The sequence below is a fragment of the Taudactylus pleione genome, unplaced genomic scaffold, assembly GCF_031769625.1.
Source record: "Taudactylus pleione unplaced genomic scaffold, aTauple2 ptg000585l, whole genome shotgun sequence".
Classification (NCBI taxonomy): Eukaryota; Metazoa; Chordata; class Amphibia; order Anura; family Myobatrachidae; genus Taudactylus; species Taudactylus pleione.
Window position 1 is genome coordinate 4,475,328 of NW_028284987.1, and position 22,168 is coordinate 4,497,495.

A 22,168-nucleotide genomic window follows, 5' to 3' on the forward strand; every position below is an offset into this window, starting at 1 on the left:
AGCCAGCGCCGGAGCTATAGACTCTGGGCACTAGAGTGTGCCCAGAGTCTATAGTGTAGACGGCCATTTTCCCTGTACTGCGCATGCGCAAACGCACCATAGTAATCAGCTTTATAATGGCATTCCAAATCGCCATGATCTGTGGCAATAAGGAATGCAAATTTTTGGAACATAACACATTTTAGCATAAATATATATATATATATATTTTATTAACAGTTATTTTATACTTGCTAATTTCGGAAAGTTCCTCTCCAAGAGTTCCAAGGGGTGGACGATCCAGGAGGGGGGGTGGGGCACCGTGGATCAAGTAATCGCGGCCCAGCCTCTGTGAAGTTTTGGCGGGATCCCTGGCTTAGTGTGGGGGTGAGTATGCATTGAGCGTGATTCATAGTGAATCGTATCATCACTGCCCACTATCCCGTCCACGTCACAGGGCAGCTTAAAGGGTAAGTAAAGGGTGCGATAGAGTTCCCAACTTTCCAGAAGCCCGGAGATTCCCCCCCTAAAATTGGAAGTCTCCTGGAAGTTTCAGGAGGGTGGGCATGTACTGTGTGTGTTATATACACATAATCCACAGAATGTTACCACATGTGCCTACACACATACACACACACACACACACACACACATATAAATAGGGCCTCTGCAGGACAACTTAGGGGCTTCTTCACACTCTGCGTAGTTTTTTTGAAGATTTCACAAATTTCCATAGATTGTTGTGAACAGTGAATCAGTGAAAATTAGTTAAACTGGGCAATTGCCAAGTCTAGCTCACTGTCTATATTGGTGGTGTTTAAAATTGTCTATAGTGAAATGTCTTAAATGATAAAGTGTATAAATAATAAATACATTTAAATACATTTTCCATATTTAAGTTATACTCCTAATGTCTAATGTAAAAGAAAGCTATTCTCAGGTTGCTTATAGTCAGATATTTTAATTTTCAGCAGTGAATAAGTTAACATCATAGTTAAAAGTGTCTGTCACTCAATGCTAACCTCACCCATCACTTAACACAGAGGAACTTTGTTTTAAGGAAATCCCGTGTCTTCCTTTGGGAGTGGACTGAATCTATATCTGGACCTTCACACAAACATCAAGGGCTTCCTGAATGCTAAAGAAGGTAGATGCATTCTTTTTTAGCTAAACATTTTCTCGACAAGTCTTATAATTTAGCAACCAAAATAAGCACCGTTAAAACTGAATGAACATTAAAAAGACCTAGAAAATAATATTATACTATACTGTAGTGATCATTTTGAATGTTATATGTTAAAAAAGGTAGAAAACAGACATTTCACAGTAATTAGTGACTACAATGTAAACTAAGTGGAATCACAGACATACTTTTTGCCCTGCATTATATACAACACACAAATCATTTACACAAATGTTTATAATGGTCACATGAAATTTACAGTATGTGTTTAGAACACAGCAACTTAAAATGAGCAAATATAACACATTTTGTTGCCAATCTAATGATCTTAAAGGCACCCTGACCTTGATTTACATCCCTCTGAGGAGGAACAGAGGGGGTCATTCAGACCCGCTCGCGAGCGCAGGACGCTCGCAAGCGGGTCGATGGTGCCCTACTGCGCATGCGCATGACTGAGGAAGCTCCGTCGTGCACATGCGCGAGACCCGGCTAGCGACGGGCTCTCCGACGCTCCGGGTCTCGCACCAAAGGGGGCGTGCTGTCGATGTTGATTGACAGCACGCCCCCTTTGGTGGGCGTGTCTGCCAGACGGAGGCGTTCCCATGGGAACACCTCCCGTCTGAAGCTGGCCCCACTGACATCAGTAGTGATGTCAGTGGGAGTGATTTTGGCTCTGATAGAGCCAAAATCACTCCAGGGCTTGAGGCAGCGAGACCCTACCGCAGGGTCTCCAACGCAAGCCCGATGGCCGCGATGGTCTTGACCATCGCGACCATCATTATGGACGCTCGCTATAGCTGTGGGTGGTCACCCACAGCTATGCGAGCGTCCAAGAGGCCGCTCCATTCTCATGTAGGAGGGCCCTGATTCAGAGCGAGCGCTCTGGTCAGAGCGTCCGGCTCTGAATCAGGCCCAGAGCACATAATTAACCATAGGTGTCACTGTATGACATTGGGGGAGATGTATCAATTCTTCTTAAGAGTGGAGAAGTGGACAAGTGAAGTAAGTGTACATAGCAACCAATCAGTTTCTACCTATCATTTTATAGAATGTACGTTATAAATGCTAGCTAGAAGTTGATTGGTTGTTTCATGAGGTCATGCCTGAGTTGAGCTCATTCAGTTGTGTGCACTTAATAAAAGAACAAATGTAATTTGTATGCATAATACTACTAAACATTTGTATTAAGAAAATTAGATTTTGTTTAAATAATTATTTTCCTTAAAATATAAGCGCACTTTGTCATTGGTTACATAGCAGTAAGGTTCCTAGTGAACCCTAGACAATTGGAACTCATTAGAAAGTACAAACTTAGAACTCAAAGGTATTTCCTGATTACTCCAGGGTATGTTTCTGTATATCTGAGAGCATCAGTAGCCCTGTGGGGAACAGCAGTAATGATGAAAGCTGGGTAATAAGTACCTCGGCTCAGGCCGCCCTTGGCAGCCCTGTAGTAGTGCATTAAGGTGGGGGAAGATTTGTCAACCAATCAGGACCTGTCATTCCTATGTCATCCGTCTATGCATGGTGTCATCTGAGCAGAAAATGACTGAGTAGATGAATAGGTTCCCGTCAGAGCCGGATTTAGACCTCATGGGGCCCTAGGCAAGATACCAGTTTGGGGCCCCCTTTACTCAAACCATCCATCACACTACTGTATATTTTCATATCCTGATTCATGCCCCTTACATTACTTGTTATTTTTCCTCCTTATATTCAAAGATTCAAACGTTACAAACATGGTGTAATGGTTAGCATTACTGCCTCACAGCACTGAGGTCATGGGTTTGACTTCCACCACAGTCCTGTGTGGAGTTTGTATATTCTCCCCGTACTTGCATAGCTTTCTTCCCACACTCCACATATATACTGGTAGGTTAACTGGCTTCCAACAAAAAAAATTAACCCTAGTGTGTGCGTGTACATGTGTTTAGGGCAGACTAGATGGGCCAAGTGCTTCTTAACTGCGGTCAAATTCTATGTTTAAACAAAGAAACAAATACAAAAGGAACATAACACAGAAAACATTCTAGGGATTTACTGTATATATAATACAGGAACAGCTTTAGTGACCAATGTACAATATACATACATAACTAACGAAAGCGCAAAAATCTGCAGCTTTGTTTGGCCAGGGATGGGACTTGGAGGAGGATCGGGGGCGTGATTGGAGGTGGGGCCCGGAGCAGTGACTACCTGCTGCTCCAGAGTCCCGACAGATGCAGGAGTGATCTCAGCCAACCCGAAGCTGACATCAGCGGTAATAATAATAATTTTATTTATATAGCGCTTTTCTCCCATAGGACTCAAAGTCGCTTTACAGACATCAGAAAACATGGTACATTGTACAAGAATTTTGTATTGCAGAAATAGAAAACCACACAGGGATAATTAAAACAACCGAAACCTAGAGAGCACAATAAGCATATTGCAGGGTTGGTGCAGACATTAGGGAAATAACTTCCACGGGTTATATATTCCACCCACGAAAGGTACCAGATGAAACCATCTTGGGCGCACTACGTAGGATCACCCTGGGTGGATAGGTTACGCCTATAAGAGATGACACAAAATGGGTGTGGTTGCGGTGTCCTAACGCTAGGAATAGGGTCCCACCATAATCGTCAGGTCCATGTATTTTTTTATCCCATCCACGAGTGTATCAGGTGAGACAGCCATGTTAGGTGCACTACGAAGGTTACCCTGTAACCCCCCCCCCCCATCAGGGCTAACAAAGACCTTCAAAAATTAGACTGATTATTAAACAGGAATGTTCTAATATTAATTAATAGCACTAATTTCACAAAATACATTACAGAAAACAGAATATTTTCACTTCAGCTCCTAAATTCATCCTAATGATCAACGTAATAAACAGGGCATTTGAATCTGAGCCTGCTCTCTCCGTGTCTTCCTGAAAGTACACGCTATGACCTCAATTCATCCATAATCGTCTATCTCATTAACCAAATTGAAATGTTAATTTACAGAGCTACTTAGTGTTAGAGCTTCTAAGGTCAAAATATTCAGTACTGGTGCATTGCAATAGTACGGTAGAGTCTGAACCATTAGTCTGATCACAACTGGCCAGTAAATTTTCAGTTGTCAATATTCAAGTGCTCTGGTCTTTCTTTCAAATGTAGCCAACTTATGTTTTTTAATTGAAGAAAGAGAAAAAGTGCCTCACTGGCATGCCAAGATTTCCCATCAATTGATGGTATTCAATGGAAGGAAATTAATGACAATATCAGCATAAACTACCGGTTTGGCAAACTATTCAGTTCTCAATATCCAGGAAATACCCAGTAATACAATATTACTAAGGAGGAAAGACATCATGGTATATGGTGGTATTACATTGGGAATTATTGTTTAAAGGCACAGGCACTTGCAGAGGGCTAGGTGTGATGGTGCCCATTTGGGTATAATTTGAAATACAGCTATAATTTTAATTAGGTTTATAGGTGATATCAGTAATTATAGAAAACATAATTGTTATTATTTTTACTTACTAGCTCATTTATATATAATGCACAGTATACAAACATGCAGAGAAATGAATAATTAAAAGATAGCTACAATACTACATTATCTTTTAAGCCATTTAGTTCCAAAAATATCTGCAGTTCTAAAAAGCATCATTTTTCGATGGGGAGAGGCAGGGTCGGCAACATAAATCTCGGGGCCCAGTACACTGATATCTCTGGGGGTCCCACCGTCTCACCACCAGCCCCGACCTCCCACCCACACATAACTCCCCTGCATTTATGATATGTGAAGATTGATAATGTTAACTGAGATATGCAAGCCTTTTAACAATTAAAATATACTATGGCTTACCACGCTGTCACTGATGATGCAGGCAGGTCTTCTTGATCACAGTGCTGTGAATGTCTCAGGGGTAGGAGGGATGGCATCTCTAGCCAGCCATCCTTAGTCCTCAGCCCCTCATCACCTTCCTCAAATTCAGCCTCTCATCACCATTCTCACCCCAAAAGTCCCTTATCACCTTCCTCAGCCTCAGACCCTCATCACCATCCTCAGACCACCATCACCTTCCATAGCCCACAACCTCCTTCACCTTCCTCAGCCCTTATATCCCATCACCTTCCCCAGTCCTCAGCCCTTTTCACCTTCCCCAGCCTTCAGCCCCCTTCACCTTCCCAAGCCTTCATCCCCTTCACCTTCCCCAGCCTTCAGCTCCCTTCACCCTCCCCAGCCTCAGCCCCATTCATCTTCCTCAGCCCCCACCTGCGCACTCAGCCCTTTCCTCTGCACTCAGACCCTTCCTCCACACTCAGACCCTTCCTCCGCCTCCAGCCCCTTCCTCCGCACACAGCCCATCATGATCACCACCGCAGCGCAGTCCACTGTGTGCGGCGTGCCTGACCGATGGAGACGTTGGAGACGATGTGCGGCGGCGCGTCCTATCACGTCACGCTGCTGCATTGCTTGAAGAGGTCGTGTCCGGCCCGGGCCACATCTGAGCCACTGGCAAGTCGAGCCCAGCGCTGCCCGGGCCAGAGTACAAAAAAACAGGGAGGCGGATATGGCAAACGGCGGAGCACTAAGTCTGCCATCCGCGGCCCTGCATTGTGCCCGTCTGGGCCTCTGGGTCCCTCTGGACCTCGGAGCATGGTACGGGTGTACCCTTAGTCCCCCCTGTCGTCGGGCCTGGAGAGAGGTGTTCCATCTTGGAGGGAAGGCAGTAACTGTCCAATGCCATGACAGGCAGCAACCCAGGTCATTTATTTGTCTAAATCTAAAATTCATACTGAATTTCACAAATTTGACTCATGCTGGGTACACACTAGACCAGTGGTTCCCAAACTGTGCGCCGTGGCACCCTGGGGTGCCTTGGGACACTTGCATGGGTGCCTCAAGTTGGTGGTCCAGCACCAAATCAAATTATTTATGGTCATTGTAATGTAAATATGTGGACAAACAGAAGCGCAAACCGTTCCGCCACCACATAACTGAGCCTAAGGATGACAGGTCAGCACAATTTACTTCACTTTACTATTTTACTACATTTTTTTCTGAATTTCTCAATAACAACTTTTGGCCTAGGGGTGCAGTAAACACAATGCTGATACTCTAGGGCGCCGTGATTCAAAAAGTTTGGGAGCCACTGCTAGACTATATGTTGTCCGATCCCGTAGATCAGAGTGACATATCGGGTAGATTGTCTAGTGTGTACCCATGATATGCGCGCTCCCGCGGGTTGCTAACGACATTGCCTGTCGGCTCTGCTGCAGGGCCTATGGGGGATGTCGCTAGCTATGCCATGCTGCAGAATGCAGCATAACACGTCCCGCCATCAGCAAGTCATGCCAGGTCCCATTGCCTGCGATGTCGTGCTGGGTACACATCATCTAATGTGTACCCAGCTTTAGGGATATATATACTACAATGCGTGCTTTAGAAGTGGACATGCATATACCTATCGCTGCTGCGGAACCCTTGTGACGCCATATTAATAATAATAATAATATATTGGGTTAGGGACAGTGATGTAACAGCAGCTGAAATACAGTCTCAGCTCTATGTTCTTCATCATGCACAATATTAGGATACTGTCGTAAATATGTGAGAAGAGATTCAGCTATTTCAAACAAATGAGAAGGTAATACTTTATTTCTGACAAAACTGTATTACATACTTTGCCTTCCTGGCTCTATCTACTTTATCGCCCTGGGTGCACTGCTTGTATGCTGGTTGCACAGTTCTACGCCTCCTGTCATGAAGTGTACATTTATAAGTTAAGACCTGGCATCAGTAAGGCACTTATAATAAGTTTAGTATTCCTGGCCTGGGGCATTTGCTGCTCTGTGATATTTTTGCTGGCCCATGTCTTCTTTTGCCTTCGACCTCGGCCCTTGACAGACCCTGCTTCTATCAGACAATTCTGTACTTCATTGACTGATTAGATTGACCTTGCTGTGTACAACTACAGTAAGTACTGGTGAACACATTGAAAGATGGCTGCCAAAAATTTGACCTCCAACACGTTTAGCTATTGCTGCTGACCTATTGGGAAAACTATCAGTGTTTCATTTTAGAGGACCATTATTTTCTGCGTAGTTCATGGAAGAGAACAGTACAGTAGATTGATCCCCTGAAGGCTTTCTACAATTGGGATTCATGATCGAGGTGATAAGTCTGAGGTTTTTTGTTATCCCTGTGAAAACAGAATTTAACCCAACAACTTAAACCAGCACTGCTTTTGCCTATCACATCCACCATAAAATATTCAGTGTGGTACTAGATCAAACAACTTGTTTGGGAACTACTGGAATACAGTGTTATTTGAAAATGTAGTCAAAGAACAAGGCTGCTAATTAGCAGATAGTCAATCTGAGAACTCTCTTTAATATGTATTTGTTACATTTCTCAGAATTTGTCTTTAACACCTCGCCTCCTTCTTCTCAAGCACCTCTCTATTACTTTGTATGTATTGTAAGCACCCCAAAACTTCCTTGTTTTCATCTACTTCTTGTGATGTCCCAGATGCTAATGGAAAATATAATTATAGAGCACTAATGTGGAAAGATGTCTGTTCTAATTTAGTCAATGCTACCACAAAACAAAAACAATTTACAGATGCTTCTCAGAAACCCGACTCCAAGTTTAGAGTTCGGCTGTTGACAAACACAAATTGTCTATCTCTTCCATCAGTTAAATTTGGACCTACTTTTGTTGGTCCATTCCAAATTCATTAACTAATGAACCTGCTCACATACAGTAACCCTCTACCCTGTTCATGCAGAATATTTAAAAATTAATCTACATAAAACAAGGTATAGTATTATATGGCAAAGTATGGTAGTATAATTCGCCCACCTGGTTGATGTCTTCTTAGGTGTCCCCCAGGATGTCTGCTCTCTAACAACCCTCTGTGATATTCATTGCTGACTATTGATTTATTTTACTATTGAACCGACAAATTTTTTCCCCAGATTTAATGAACCTTGCTTGTCTGACTATGCTTGCCTGGTCTGATAGGTACTCATACTGGCCGGCTGCTATAGATAAAAGACCTGAGGGCAACAAGGCAAGACAATGCATTTCATGAGAAAGAGGGCCACTAAAGGTATAAAATTAAGACTCTGAATACTGCTGACCTCCTAGGAACATAGACATTAGACCTTACAGGTTCATACTGTATGTCAGAAGTTCAGTTTTGAGGTCTAGTGGACTTTCCTTCTGTGAATGAGCCCTGATGTGTACAACATGCAGAAAATAGAAATGGAAAATTATCAGTCAAGCAAAAGAAAATGAAAATATCACAAAGCAAAAGCAACCGTCATGTGACCATCACCATATAAAAGTATCATATAATTACATATTTTGGGGCATATTCAATTGGGGTTGAGAAAAGCAAAAATCCAGCGAGAGTTTTTTTCCTTGCTAAACCTCGCCCTCAATTGAATATGCCCCTTAATCTTACTAATGATATAAGAAGAAAAAGCAAATCATACTCGTGACTCCTCTACTCAACTTTGCATATTACACAATTGCATTGCTATACTCACACTGCTGTCATCACTGCTTTGTCTGTGTATACACAGTTTACACAGTGAACGCAGAGTTGTTATATCCCTGGTATTTAACAGAGAAGCTTATCAAGTGCCAGAGCCACCCAATTAATCTCCATAAGCTAGCCTACCCAATTACATTCCCTCTATACAGTCCACCCATAACCTCCAAAAGCTAGCCTGCCCAATTACATCCCCTCTGTACAGTCCACACATAACCTCCATAAGGTAGCCTACCCAATTACACCCCATCTATACAGTCCACACATAACCTCCATAAGCTAGCCCACCCAATTACATCCCCTCTATTCAGCCCACACATAACCTCCATAAGATAGCGTATCCAATTACATCCCCTCTGTACAGTGCACACATAACCTCCATAAGCTAGCCTGCCCAATGACATTCCCTCTATACAGTCCACACATAACCTCCATAAGCTAGCCTACCCCATTACATTCCCTCTATACAGTCCACCCATAACCTCCATGAGCTAGCCTACCCAATTACATTCCCTCTATACAGTCCACACATAACCTCCATAAACTAGCCTGCCCAATTACATCCCCTCTATACAGTCCACACATAGCCTCCATAAGCTAGCCTACCCAATTACACCCCATCTATACAGTCCACACATAACCTCCATAAGCTAGCCCACCCAATTACATCCCCTCTATACAGCCCACACATAACCTCCATAAGATAGCATATCCAATTACATCCCCTCTGTACAGTACACACATAACCTCCATAAGCTAGCCTGCCCAATTACACCCCATCTATACAGTCCACACATAACCTCCATAAGCTAGCCCACCCAATTACATTCCCTCTATACAGTCCACACATAACCTCCATAAGCTAGCTTACCCAATTATATTCTCTCTATACAGTCCACACATAACTCCCATTAGCTAGCCTATCCAATTACATCCCCTCTATACAGTCCACACATGACCTCCATAAGCTAGCCTAGCCAATTACATCCCCTCTATACAGTCCACCCTTAACCTCCAAAAGCTAGCCTACCCAATTACATCCCCTCTGTACAGTCCACACATAACTTCCATAAGCTAGCTTACCCAATTATATTCTCTCTATACAGTCCACACATAACTCCCATTAGCTAGCCTATCCAATTACATTCCCTCTATACAGTCTATACGTAACTTTACATATTTTCTCTTTCTATACTCACACATCCCATTGACCCCAGGCCAACATTACTGTGTGACCACGATGAACCTCTGCATGCTGGCTGGACCAATAGGCAATATGTGGCACTTATCCTTGTGTATACTGTAAATGCCCATTTCTCTGTAGATTGTAAGCGTGCATGCAGGGCCTTCTAACCACTTTGTATGTACCAGTCTTGCTTTATTTCTGTTTGATTACCAATTGTAAAGAGCAATGGAATATGGTGGTGCTATATAAGTAAATGTTAATAAATAAAATCAAGAGTTATATTGGAGTGTGATTGCATTGTACAAATTACTTATAATGTAAAAGCTGAGACAGCTTTTTTATTTTTTTCTGGTGACACCCAGATATCCAAACATCTACATTGAGTTCAGTACAGTTGTTGTGGTTCGAATGATTTTTGAGGACAAAAATTGCCTCTTTATTAAAACTTACACATTATTGAAGTAGAGAGAGATTTTCTGTTCTAAACTGTGTTTAAGAAGTAAAGAAGAGCAAAAAAAGAGAAAAGTAGGACTCTTTTTTAGGGGCACTCTTACTGTATAATGTGTAAATTTTAAATATAACTTTTACTAAGATTAGATTAAAATAGAAAAGACAACCCTATGTATTGTTGGCTCGTTATGAAGATTACAGATAACACACTAAGACAGAATGAATCGTTAAGTAAAATCTCATTAAATGAAATAGGTATGGAAAGGAGACAATTATTGTTACATGAGCATGAATTGATCATGAGTTTCTTCCATTAGTGATATAAGGTGAAAATATAGAGTATATCTCCTTATATTTTCCAGAACCACATTTTTGAGAGATATTTCAGAAATATATGTATCAGGTTCATAGCCTGTCCTGTTGAAGTATATCTTATTCAGCCTTTTAATTGAAGTCAATTGCCCATAAGGCACAGCCAGGTTTTTAGCAGAAGGGACACACACAAAAAAGACTATGGGCCTGATTCAGACCCACTCGCGAGCGGCTGTCCGCTCGCAAGTGGGTCGATGTTCTGGACTGAGCATGCGCACGACGGAGGGAGCTCCGTCGTGCGCATGCGCCAGACGCGACGAGCGAAGGAAAGTCCTTCGCTCGTTGTGTCTGATCAAAGGGGGCGTGCTGTCGATGTTGATTGACAGCACACCCCCTTTGGTAGGCGTGCCGGGGGCGTGCCTCCCTGATGGGGGCGTTCCCACGGGAACGCCTCCCGTCAGAAGCCGGCCCACTGACATCACTAGTGATGTCAGTGGGAGTGATTTTGGCTCTGATAGAGCCAAAATCACTCCGGAGCTTGCGGTTGAAAACCTCAACCGCAGGCTCCGGCTCGCAGTTTCGATGGTCGCGATGGTCACGACCATCGCGGCCATCAAAATGCACGCTCGTATAGCCTGTGGGTGGTGACCCACAGCTATACGAGCGTCCAGGAGGACGCTCCATTTTCATGGAGGCCGGCCCTCATTCAGAGCGTTCGCTCTGCTCAGAGCGTACGGCTCTGAATGAGGGCCTATGTCCGTCTGCATATTGTTGTTCCTATGTCCTGTTTTGTTACTCGCTAAACATTGCTTGACAAAAAGTTTAATAAATGTAACAAAAATATTATTTTATCACTGACCAAATGTATAAAAAACCCCTCTATTAATAAATCACTGGAACACTGAAAATTCTGTCCAATAGATGTACTGCCTAGAGAAATTACCCAAGTCATATATATCTGGAGCATCACAACAACAACAAATCATAATAAAGGACTATACAGGTGTAGGATATATTGGCATCGGCTATGCTGCAGGACCGACCTGAGATGTCTGAATGACATTGTTCACAGACAGATCGGGTACACACCTGCTGATCCGCTACCGATATATTGTTCGTATATATACATAAGTGTGTACGCAGCTTTACGGGTGAATAAATACTGCAATAGGTAGTTTAATGATACATAATAAAGGGTATAATTATGACAGCAATTTCCCTGTTCACCATCACCAAGCCTGAAAAATGTATTTCCAGACAGATAGATATTGCAGTAGGTTGTTTAAATAATTGAACTATGTGTTAAACCAGTTGTAGCAAATAATAAAAGTGCCAATTTGCATATGTTTTGAGCTCACTCTTGTCTTATATATCAATACTGACTTCTGATATCATGCATCCCTTTTTCACTTTCTTGCATCCATACTGTATAATGTTTTCCCTGAAATATGAATTCATACCTCTCTTTCTAAGCCTCCAAGGGGTATATTTACTACAGGTTTTAATTGGTTAGATCAATTTAAAATCAATCAGAATCGATCAACATCGATGTTGTGTTTCACACATTTACTAATACCTAAAAAACTAAATAAAAAATTGTGTTAGTAAATGTGTGATTTAGCCCCAGAAAAACAACATCGATGGTTATCAATTTTGAAAGATTTCCATTTATTTTAATTCTATAAAGATTGATTAAAATATATATATACCCCCAAATCTCTATGTAGAGAGTAATGGTAAATGAAAGGGAACAAGGATATTACAAATAGCCAGAACCGTAGATATAATTTGTTTAATAGTTAAGAACAAATATTTACAGTAATTTTGTGACCAAGTATCTTTCTAATCTAAAACAGTTTTATATGTAGAAGTCTGTTTTTACATATAACCAGGTCATACATAAAATTAGAAAATAATGACAATAAAAAGCTCATATAATCAAACAAGATTAAATAGGACAATATAATCTCGTATTAGGATCAGAGTGCAAAATAAACGTATGTCTATTCCTCTTCACCACTAAGGGACATATGTATTAGACAAATATTTGAGGGCTATACCCCAAAAACAACCATTCAGGGGTACCTACAAATATTAAGGATCTCTGGGATATCTGCTGTGGTCTCTCCATTCCCTACTGAAAAAGCTTAGCTTTTGGATTTACCAAGCTACGGGGTGCTAAGCTTTCCGGAGCTTGGCCCTGGTCGGTAATGCCATTTGAAGATGGCATTAGTCCATAATATCATAAGTTACTCTTTTGCAGATCCTCCAAATACCTTTTTTGTTGGACCCGACAGATGCATAAGCAGGGTTACAGCCAGGGGCAGAACTATGGGAGACAATGGAGGCCTCACTTAGGGCTGTAACTATGTACCCAGAGTGAACCGTAACGGCCGCCCTATACAAGGCACCCCTTCACGGCACCTGAGAAGCCACCATACACTAGTGGAGAGCTCCATGTCAGACCATCAGCTACTGCCTTTGTCTAACTATGGCCTGTCTGCATGCAAATAGCTACATTACAGTGTCACCGGCTGTAACGGGAGGGCACCAAATTATAACTTGCATCCGGGCGTCTGGGATGAACTTACGCCACTGGTTACAGTCACTCATGCGCCGTACGACATTAGATATCACACCCCTTATGGAAATGTATTCATGTTTATTCTTTTAAAATGGACCCTTTAGTAGTTTAAAAAATTGGAGATAAAACATATATGTAGTAATAGTACCATAAATCAGTATGTGATTCATTTTCTGAATAAAGTGCAAAGTGTGAACAAACCCTTAATCTGTTTACTTTGCAAATGGTTACAGGATTGTCCACAGTATAAAAAGCCAAGTACAAACATATACAATGTAATCCTGTATGGCAGAGATACTGTAGTTTATTTATTTTTTTAAATACCTGCTGCTGTCTGCATGTATCCCGCGAGCGTACATAGCCGTCTTTCACACAAGCTGCTGGGAAGAAACAAGGTCACGATGGCTAGCAGACAGCTCATAACCAAGAGGACGCAACCTCCAGAACACAGCACGGCACTTGTCTGGAATAAAAGAGAAAGGTAAGTCGTAAACACTATAGGGTGCTTATGTCTAACATCAACTGAAATATACTCAGATGTGTCAGTTTTATCTGGCAAAGTGACATTGCAGACAGATGAGTTTCTAATGTGTTCTGCACTGAGTAGCCTTACTAGGTGGTCATCACTGTCTAACAAACAAATTACCATTAATGCCATTCATCCCTTTCTTCTTTTCCTGAATTCCCAGGACTTAGATGCAGTTCTTTATGTGGTTTCCTGCCGAGTTAGCTAAATGTAACTGAGTGTCCTTATAAACTAGGCTGATTAAGAGTTGGTTGCAATTGCCCCCAAAAGTAGGAGCAATTAATATTAACAACCCCCCCACCACATACACACACAATTGTGTGTACAGTATATGCAAAGCTGCAACTAGCAAGAAAAGGGCAGGAACATGTGCTAGGCATATGACACATACACTGAAGCCCAAGTTTCCAACAATTTGCCTTGTTTGCAGCAGAAACAACCTCTCTCTCTCTCTCTCAAACAAAAATGCATAAACACACACACAAAACATAATGTATGTCCACGGAACAAAGAAAGCACCAATCAGCATCAGTGGTGCATTTGCAAACAGCCAATCACAAGCAGTTAGCTAGTACTGGCGACTGCCATTATCACCCACTAACTGCACCTGCCCTGACCACCTGCAGATAATACTGACATCTAATAAGGATATGCTTCTGTTACCGGAGTGTGCATGTAGTTGCAATTCCTGGAACATGTCCTTTTTGTACAGGGCATGCATTAGGGCCCCATCGCACCCATCCATGTGCAGGCGGGCATAAGTGGCAGAATCACACAAATCTGCATTGGCGCATATACTAGTACCACTGTTTTTTGAATGTAGTGCAAATGAGTACAGTTTGTACAGGAGATAAACATTTGTGATTCACAAGGAAAGTATTATATACATACAAACGTTCTGATCTTTATCATCTTTATGTCTATTGAGGAAGACTACCGGAAGCTACACTGACCCAAACACGACAGTGAGGAATGGTCTGACTGAATACAGCTAATAATATACATGATTCAATGTACTGTGAGTATAGCTACTATATACATAAGCATTTAGAATGGTTGGAAGATTTTTGTCCATGTAGCATAAACTAGTATTTTACATTTAATTGATGCACATTTAACACATGGTTAATTTGTTTGCAATGTTAGTGGAAATTAAATAAAATATAAAGTAGGAAAATAAATGGCACAGATTCAGTGCCTGCTCCCATGAGATTAACAGCTGGTTCTTCCTTCCCATTTGCACTGAAATCCAGAGAAGAGAAAAAAGTGATGATATCAGGATGATACCAAATTGGCTTCCTCATACTACAGAGCCTGCTAACAAGTTGACCTGCAGTTTTCAGTGTCAGATAATCCTGACCGTAAGGCTTTGCAGAGCACCATACGGTTCCTGAAAGGCAGAATTTTACGAGCACTGACTTAGTAACTTGCAGTTGATTATAAATAAAATAGCCTGTTTTCATAAAAAAAAATATAGAATTTAAAATAAAAAAGCAAAATCTGTCTTAATTAATTATAATCATTAGACATAGTGGTTGCAATGTAATCCACTTTGTTTTCCCATGCTCCATCCAATTAGTGTGATTTGGGTACTGACACATTCATTTATTCATTATTTTATGTTTTTGCTCTGCAAGAATCAGGAGTAATAGTCTTTCTATGGTTTTTCATTTTTCCATGTGGACTATTTCATGAAAGAAAAAAAACCCTACAGATTCAAGAAAAAACCCCTACAGATTCAAGTAAAAACCCTATAGATTCAAGAAAAACATCCTACAGATTCAAGAAAAAAATCCTACAGATTCAAGAAAAAAATCCTACAGATTCAAGAAAAACCCTACAGATTCAAGAAAAAACCCTACAGATTCAAGAAAAAATCCTACAGATTCAAAAAAAACCCCTACAGATTCAAGAAAAACCCTACGGATTCTGGAGTCTAATAAAGCGGGGAATGTTTATTTTAAGAATAAACACAATGTGTAAATTGGTATCTGTGTGCTTTTCACAATACTGAGGAACTACAGGTTCCAGCAGGCCCTGGCTGCAGGACCATGAAAGTACTTGCTGGTACTTGTATTTCCATGAGTTTCACCATGTTTTAATGGTTAATAGCAGGAATGAGCATGTTAGCACAATAGTTCTTTAAACACCAACAAGTCCAAGCAGTCAAAGATTTCCAGGGCTTGATGAGATTTGTAGTTCCACAATAGTACATCAAGTATATTTACTTATATGTATTACCCTGTAACCCACTTACATAACCATGGGGTGCCAGGGAGAGCATGGGTCTGATTTTATTATGAAGACTGTACTATTTTTGCAAGCCATATTTCAAAATGTAATGTCTGGCTTCATTTTACTGAGGATCTACGGTCCAAGAAAAGTGGACTTTTGCTGCACAGAGTCGGACATCTAATTCTACGGACCTTAGGCTGGGTACACATCAGAATAACGTGCAAACTACGCAATGGTCGTTCCAATTTCCCATCCCAGAACAAATGATATAGTGCGTACACACTGTGCAATCCGTCAAATGATGGAATGATTTATCATGTTGGAGCATTGTATCTAATTAATCTCTTCTCCTGTACACACTATACAATCATCTTGTAGCTCATTGACAGCTCAGAGGAAAGATTGGACCAATATATCTTGTGGTCTTCTAGTTGGGCATACACACTGCACGATTTGCTCAAATTCGTTAAAGATATCTTCTCATCTGATGTGCAACACAGCAGATGACAAGATGCGATGAACGACGCATGTGAATGCGCAATTGTGCATACACAGACGATATGGACGATATGTTGTTCCAATTTGCCTCAAAACGACAAATCATCCAATATATTGTCTAACTAGACAATTATATAGCGCCCAAGCTACAGTGAACCAGCTCTCATAGAGCCCTCTACTGTTGTAAGCAATGTTCAAAGTCTGTTTATGGTTTAACAGTCATCTGTAACTTTCTGTGTTGCATTTTTTATTTATTAAATATGGTTTTGTTCATTTGTAACTATTGTTACCTGTCATTAGCTGATTTCTATATGTGTATGTGACTCCATAAAGAAGTATGGGATTTCCATAGAGCCCTATAACTTTACAGGAACAATAAAGACGGACACTTGCTTTGATATATGACTTTAATACCAACAGTCATGAAATTGGTAAATTATTACTTCAGTGTTTATTGATTTTTCTTCTATTTACTATTTTGTGAGGGGATATATGAAGGTCACTGCTTTGTTAAAATGTAAATAGTCAGAAAGCTATATATATGCCAAATATTAATAACATTTAGAGCAACATTTAACATATAAATGGTTATTTACGTCCGTATACAAATATAAATTCATTCCCATATGCCACAATACCATTCTGCCTGAATACATTAATCAGAAACACAGACCACATATGCTGGCTTCTCAGTAATTACCTGGTTTGCTCCTCATCCCTTGTGTACAGTGACAGTACCTATGTCCTTAGTGTATATGGCAATAACTACAGATTTTAAATCATATGTATTTTATTGCAGTCTGCTGTGCTGCTGCTTGGATGAGCATCTACAGGGCCTTACTGTATCCTTTTTTTCTTGTATTATTTTAGTCCTCTTAAATGACTTTCTAACCTTTATATACAATGTATATTACATTTTTAACCATTAAAGTTTGTTTGTTTTTTATTTAAAACTATTTATACAAGTATTTCTAACATTTCCAAATACAATTTAAAGGAGACTTTTGCAAATTTTAGTACATACAGTACATAGTTTGTTTTTTACAACCAGGAGCTCTCCTTCAGTCCAGTGAATAAATGAGGATCCTACAAAACTGTGTGCAGAAGAGGACACTTATAACTTCCTCCCATGGGTTCACTGTCCATTCACTCCCTAAGTAAACTAATTGGAATTTTACAGTGTTAAAACTAACTGCATTTGGACATGAGATTCGAATGACATTGTGCCAGAGAAACAATGCATGTTTTGCCAGGGCTTGGTAATAACAGTGCACTATACAGATTACAGTACTTCACATCAATGCTGCCTTCTGTGGAAACCTGTTAAGTAGCATGCTATTTATCTATGTTTTATCTCTTGATGGCACACCTATCTCATCTAGCCCCAAAGTGCGTGTCTTGAAGTTACCCTGGACTCATCCCTCTCCTTCAAACCACATATCCAGAACCTCTCGCAGTGCTGTCGATTTCATCTCAAAAATATTTCCAAATCAGACCCTATCTGACCCAGGATGCTACTAAAACCCTCATACACTCACTGGTCAACTATTGGACTACTGTAACCTCCTCCTATCTGGCATCCCCAACTCCCATCTCTCTCCTCTCCAGTCTGTCCTTAATGCTGCTGCACGGCTTATCTTCCTCTCCAAACGCTCTACATTTGCCTCCCCTCTCCTACAAGCCCTCCATTGGCTCCCCTTCTCTTTCAGAACCCAATTCAAGGTTCTCACCCTCGCTTACAAAGCCCTCTCCCAATCTTCTCCCATTTATATTTCTGATCTCATCTCCCTTCACTCTCCTGTCCGCCCTCTTCGTTCAACTAATGCACGCCGCCTTTCATTCCAACTGATTACTTCCTCTCACTCTCGCCTCTGAGATTTTGCCCATGCTGCTTCGCACATTTGGAACTATCTCCTTCTCCCCATCAGATGCTCCACCTCTCTACAATCATTCAAATGGACTCTCAAAACCCACTACTTCATTAAAGCCTTCCATCTCTCATCTCAACTTGCTGCTATATGCTCCTTCCTCCCTGTCTACCCCATCTGTGTCACACCTGTTTGTCTGCCCTTCTCTTTTAGAATGTAAGCTCTTAAGAGCAGGGCCCTCTACCCTCTTGTGCTTCTCCCTACTTTACTTTCATCTACTTCTTACTCCTCACTAGGGTACCTAACACTTGGTTGCTTAAGCTCTGCTACTTATGTGGGTGCTATGGTTGCTAATGTAGCAATGTATATTATCCATGTCCTTGTCCTGCATTGTATTGCATTGTATTGTACTGTACTGTAAGTCTTTGATCACCTATTTGTTTATATACTTTGTAAGCCGCGGCGGAACACTTGTGGCGCCATATAAATAAATAATAATAATAATAATAAAAATAAAACAGTGAGGTCTATTATATAATACCAAAGCAAATATGCAATTGACTATTTCATTATTTAGATGTAATAACTCATTAATATATCAGTAACAAACTGTAATCAGGAAATACAACTCCTTTTTCCTGTTAGGAATTCATGATATTGATATTATTACAATAAGGATTGCACAATGCCCCATTTCTTTAGTGGAGTACCTATCCAGATAAGAGGGTCGGACTTTATATCCTTATAAAAACATCTCCTTTAACATATACATAATATGTGCATACAATAATGGAAAAGTAATCTTACAGTTTAAACCCTTAACAGCTTTATGTTTTAAATGTGTGTCAGCTGTAGAATTAATATTGATACTAATAATAATAATACTTTTATTTATATGATGCTTTTCTCCCGTAGGACTCAAAGTTGCTTTACAGACTTCAGAAAACATGGTACATGGTTGACGATAGCACAGACACCTGTGTGGGTTTTTTAAGGAGGCTACATGTTGTATGTAGGAAGTGATCATTGTCTCCATAATGCCTGTAAATGATATTTACTCAACTATGGTACCTAAAAAAATGCTATCTATTCCCCAAATATATCTAAATTAAAAATGAATTTCATGAAACTAGCATTTATTCCATTGATTATCCAGTGACATTGTAAATGTTATATGTCAGGAGGCTAAGAACAAAAATGGTGTTTGTTAAATCAGCAAATAAATCAAATTTACAATGTCACTGGGAAATAAATGGATTAAATATTTTCCTTACACATGGTTCTATTATCAGTCCATTCAGCATTGTGACATTATGGAGTGTATTGGCCTAACAACAAAAAAATAGGCTATTTAACTGAACCTTCCATCATATCGATTCCACTCAAAAGTTGACTTTTTGCCTCCGTGAGGGTGGCCCAGACTAGCTAAACAATCTGTATGCACCCCACAAGCCAACTGCCCCCGTGCTGATGCCGCTTTTATCGTCAAAATAACTAACAATAAACCGCAAAGAAATAGAGAGGAATGTTATTTGTTTGTTTATTGAAAGAAAAATATTAAATATAAATGCAAACCAACTACCTTTCTTACAACATTTATTTATTTAATTAAAAAACTACCATAACTGCAAATCATCTGCAAACATTTGCTTGTTTTGTGCCAACATTTAAATATGAAACATAAAAATTGAGATTACAGGCGGTGAAACTGTTGCTTAAAATTTGAAATTCATTTTTATGCAAAGTAGACTTTTGTGAATTATAGTGTCAAGATAGATAGAGCCTGATTGTAGTGAAGATTAGGTACAAGCTCTGCACCATGATTAAAAAAAACAACAACAAAAAAACAATACAGTGGTAATAATTACTTAATTCTTTGCAAAACATCAGTGTTGGAATAATAAGTGATGATAAATCTGTACATAGAGCAAAAAAAAAGTGTCCAAAAAATAACTGCTAAGTGAATGGGGAAGTACCCATGTCAGATTGTTATGTTATGGCTTGCAGACATCTCTCTGGAGGGAACATTATCACATTGTGAAGCCCAGTGATTGAGATCAGATGGCTCCGAGAGACGTTCAGACGTGGCATATAATTACCACCTGCCCGGCAAGAGCTGATTTCTACAGGGATGTCAGGCCTGGTTAGAAATGTAACATTTCAAGACTGTTTCTGGTATTTATGATCCAGTTCTATGTCGTCAGGGTAACCGTGGAAACCAACCTAATATAAACCTCTCTGCATCCTCCTTATCAGTGTCTAGGTGATAAATCAGTCCTGTATCTCAAATGGAAAATACGTATTTATCCCTTATATTGATCCATAACCCCTTTCTCTTCGCCTTCACAGACTTATTTTGCTCCTTTTTTTAGGATGCATGAATCTCTTTCCCCTATCTGCCTTGTACCTCACTCACCATGCAGGCCTAGTGTAAGCTTCCTGCTTTACATCTGACCATTTCTTTTATGTAGCATTGGTGCTATCAATCATTAACCAACTCCCAGGTACATACATCATCCTTCATCACATAAAATAATTATTTAAGTGTATAAAGTGTACAGAGTTTTCACAGAGATTTAGAATTTACCAAAACAGACAATAGTATACTGTAAGTGGGGTATATTTTTCATTATTTGCCGTCCTCCCCTGAAAACAAAGTTTCCTTATCGCTCTGATAGGAGCCCGCCCCGGCGATCAGTGTGAAGTAAGCCTCTTGCTTAGCCCCCTCAGTTGTACTACTGGCACATGCGCAAGCCGGAACATCCAGGGAGGGATTCTTCAAATCCATCTCCCCCCCAAAAAACTGCGAATAGTAACCCACAGGCTGAAGATGGCGTTAGCGGGAGGGGCCAAGCTCCAGAATGCAAAATATCGCCATCAGCACAGCATCCCCCATAAGGACTGCTATTGCTGCCAGACCATAGCAGATATCGGAAATACCTACTGTGGTTCCTAATCATTACATCTTGGGGATATTTAATATCTGCGGGTAACACTCCCCCCACCCCACCCTGACAACACCTAATATGCAACAAATATTTTTTAATATATAGGCCCCTATGTCATCTGAAAGATAGGCAGACTTGGCCCCAATGCTTACCATCTAGTTAGGGGTTTGAAAACAAGATTGAATATCTTAGGAACATGTATTGGATTTGTTTGGCTTCATATAAAAAAACATTGACATACATTAAAATTTTTTATTGATGATAATTTAAAACAGACATTTATGTTCTCCCCCTGTTCTGGTAATAGACACACACAAGGACAGCCAGAGGTCTTTACATAGCTTTCCAACAAAAATAGGAAACGTATTCAGACCAGTGTCATATAAAGCTTGTAAATCTGACATGTTGTGTAAGCAGATATCTAGTGTAAGTGTAAAACAAATAAAAGAACAATTAAATAAAAATATATAAATTGCCTTATGCTGCAGGTGCTAATAATGGGATGTAGTCAGCATCCCGCCGCTAATAATATATATATTTCAGAAGCTTATTAGAATTATTATTATTTCAGATAAAAATGCGATACTGGAGAAATATATTATTCTCTTCACACCAGATGTCCTAGAGTCTATTTAAGAATCTAGGGCAATAAGGCAGATTTTCTATCGATGCTTACTGTAGCAATAGAAATTTAATTATAGGCACAGTTTATTCCAAAAAGTTCCCCAGGACAGCTAAATGATGACTAGCTATACTGGCTGAAGGTAATAAGGCTGAATTCACACTTTGCCAGCAAGTCTCGACCTCTATGAGCATGTGGAAAACCAGCTTTGGTGGTCACACATGCGTACTGCACTGG

At 40.3% G+C, this 22,168-nt stretch overlaps 1 protein-coding gene across 1 annotated transcript in view; it reads right to left on the reverse strand.

Moving 5' to 3' along the window:
* LOC148481346 (LHFPL tetraspan subfamily member 7 protein-like) overlaps positions 1–22,168 on the reverse strand; it is a 325,999-nt gene that overhangs the window by 184,068 nt on the left and 119,763 nt on the right. Inside the window, exon 2 of the mRNA XM_088453682.1 lies at positions 13,559–13,697. Within this exon, the coding sequence (XP_088309808.1) occupies positions 13,559–13,697 (139 nt within the window). The remainder of the gene's footprint in view (positions 1–13,558; positions 13,698–22,168) is intronic.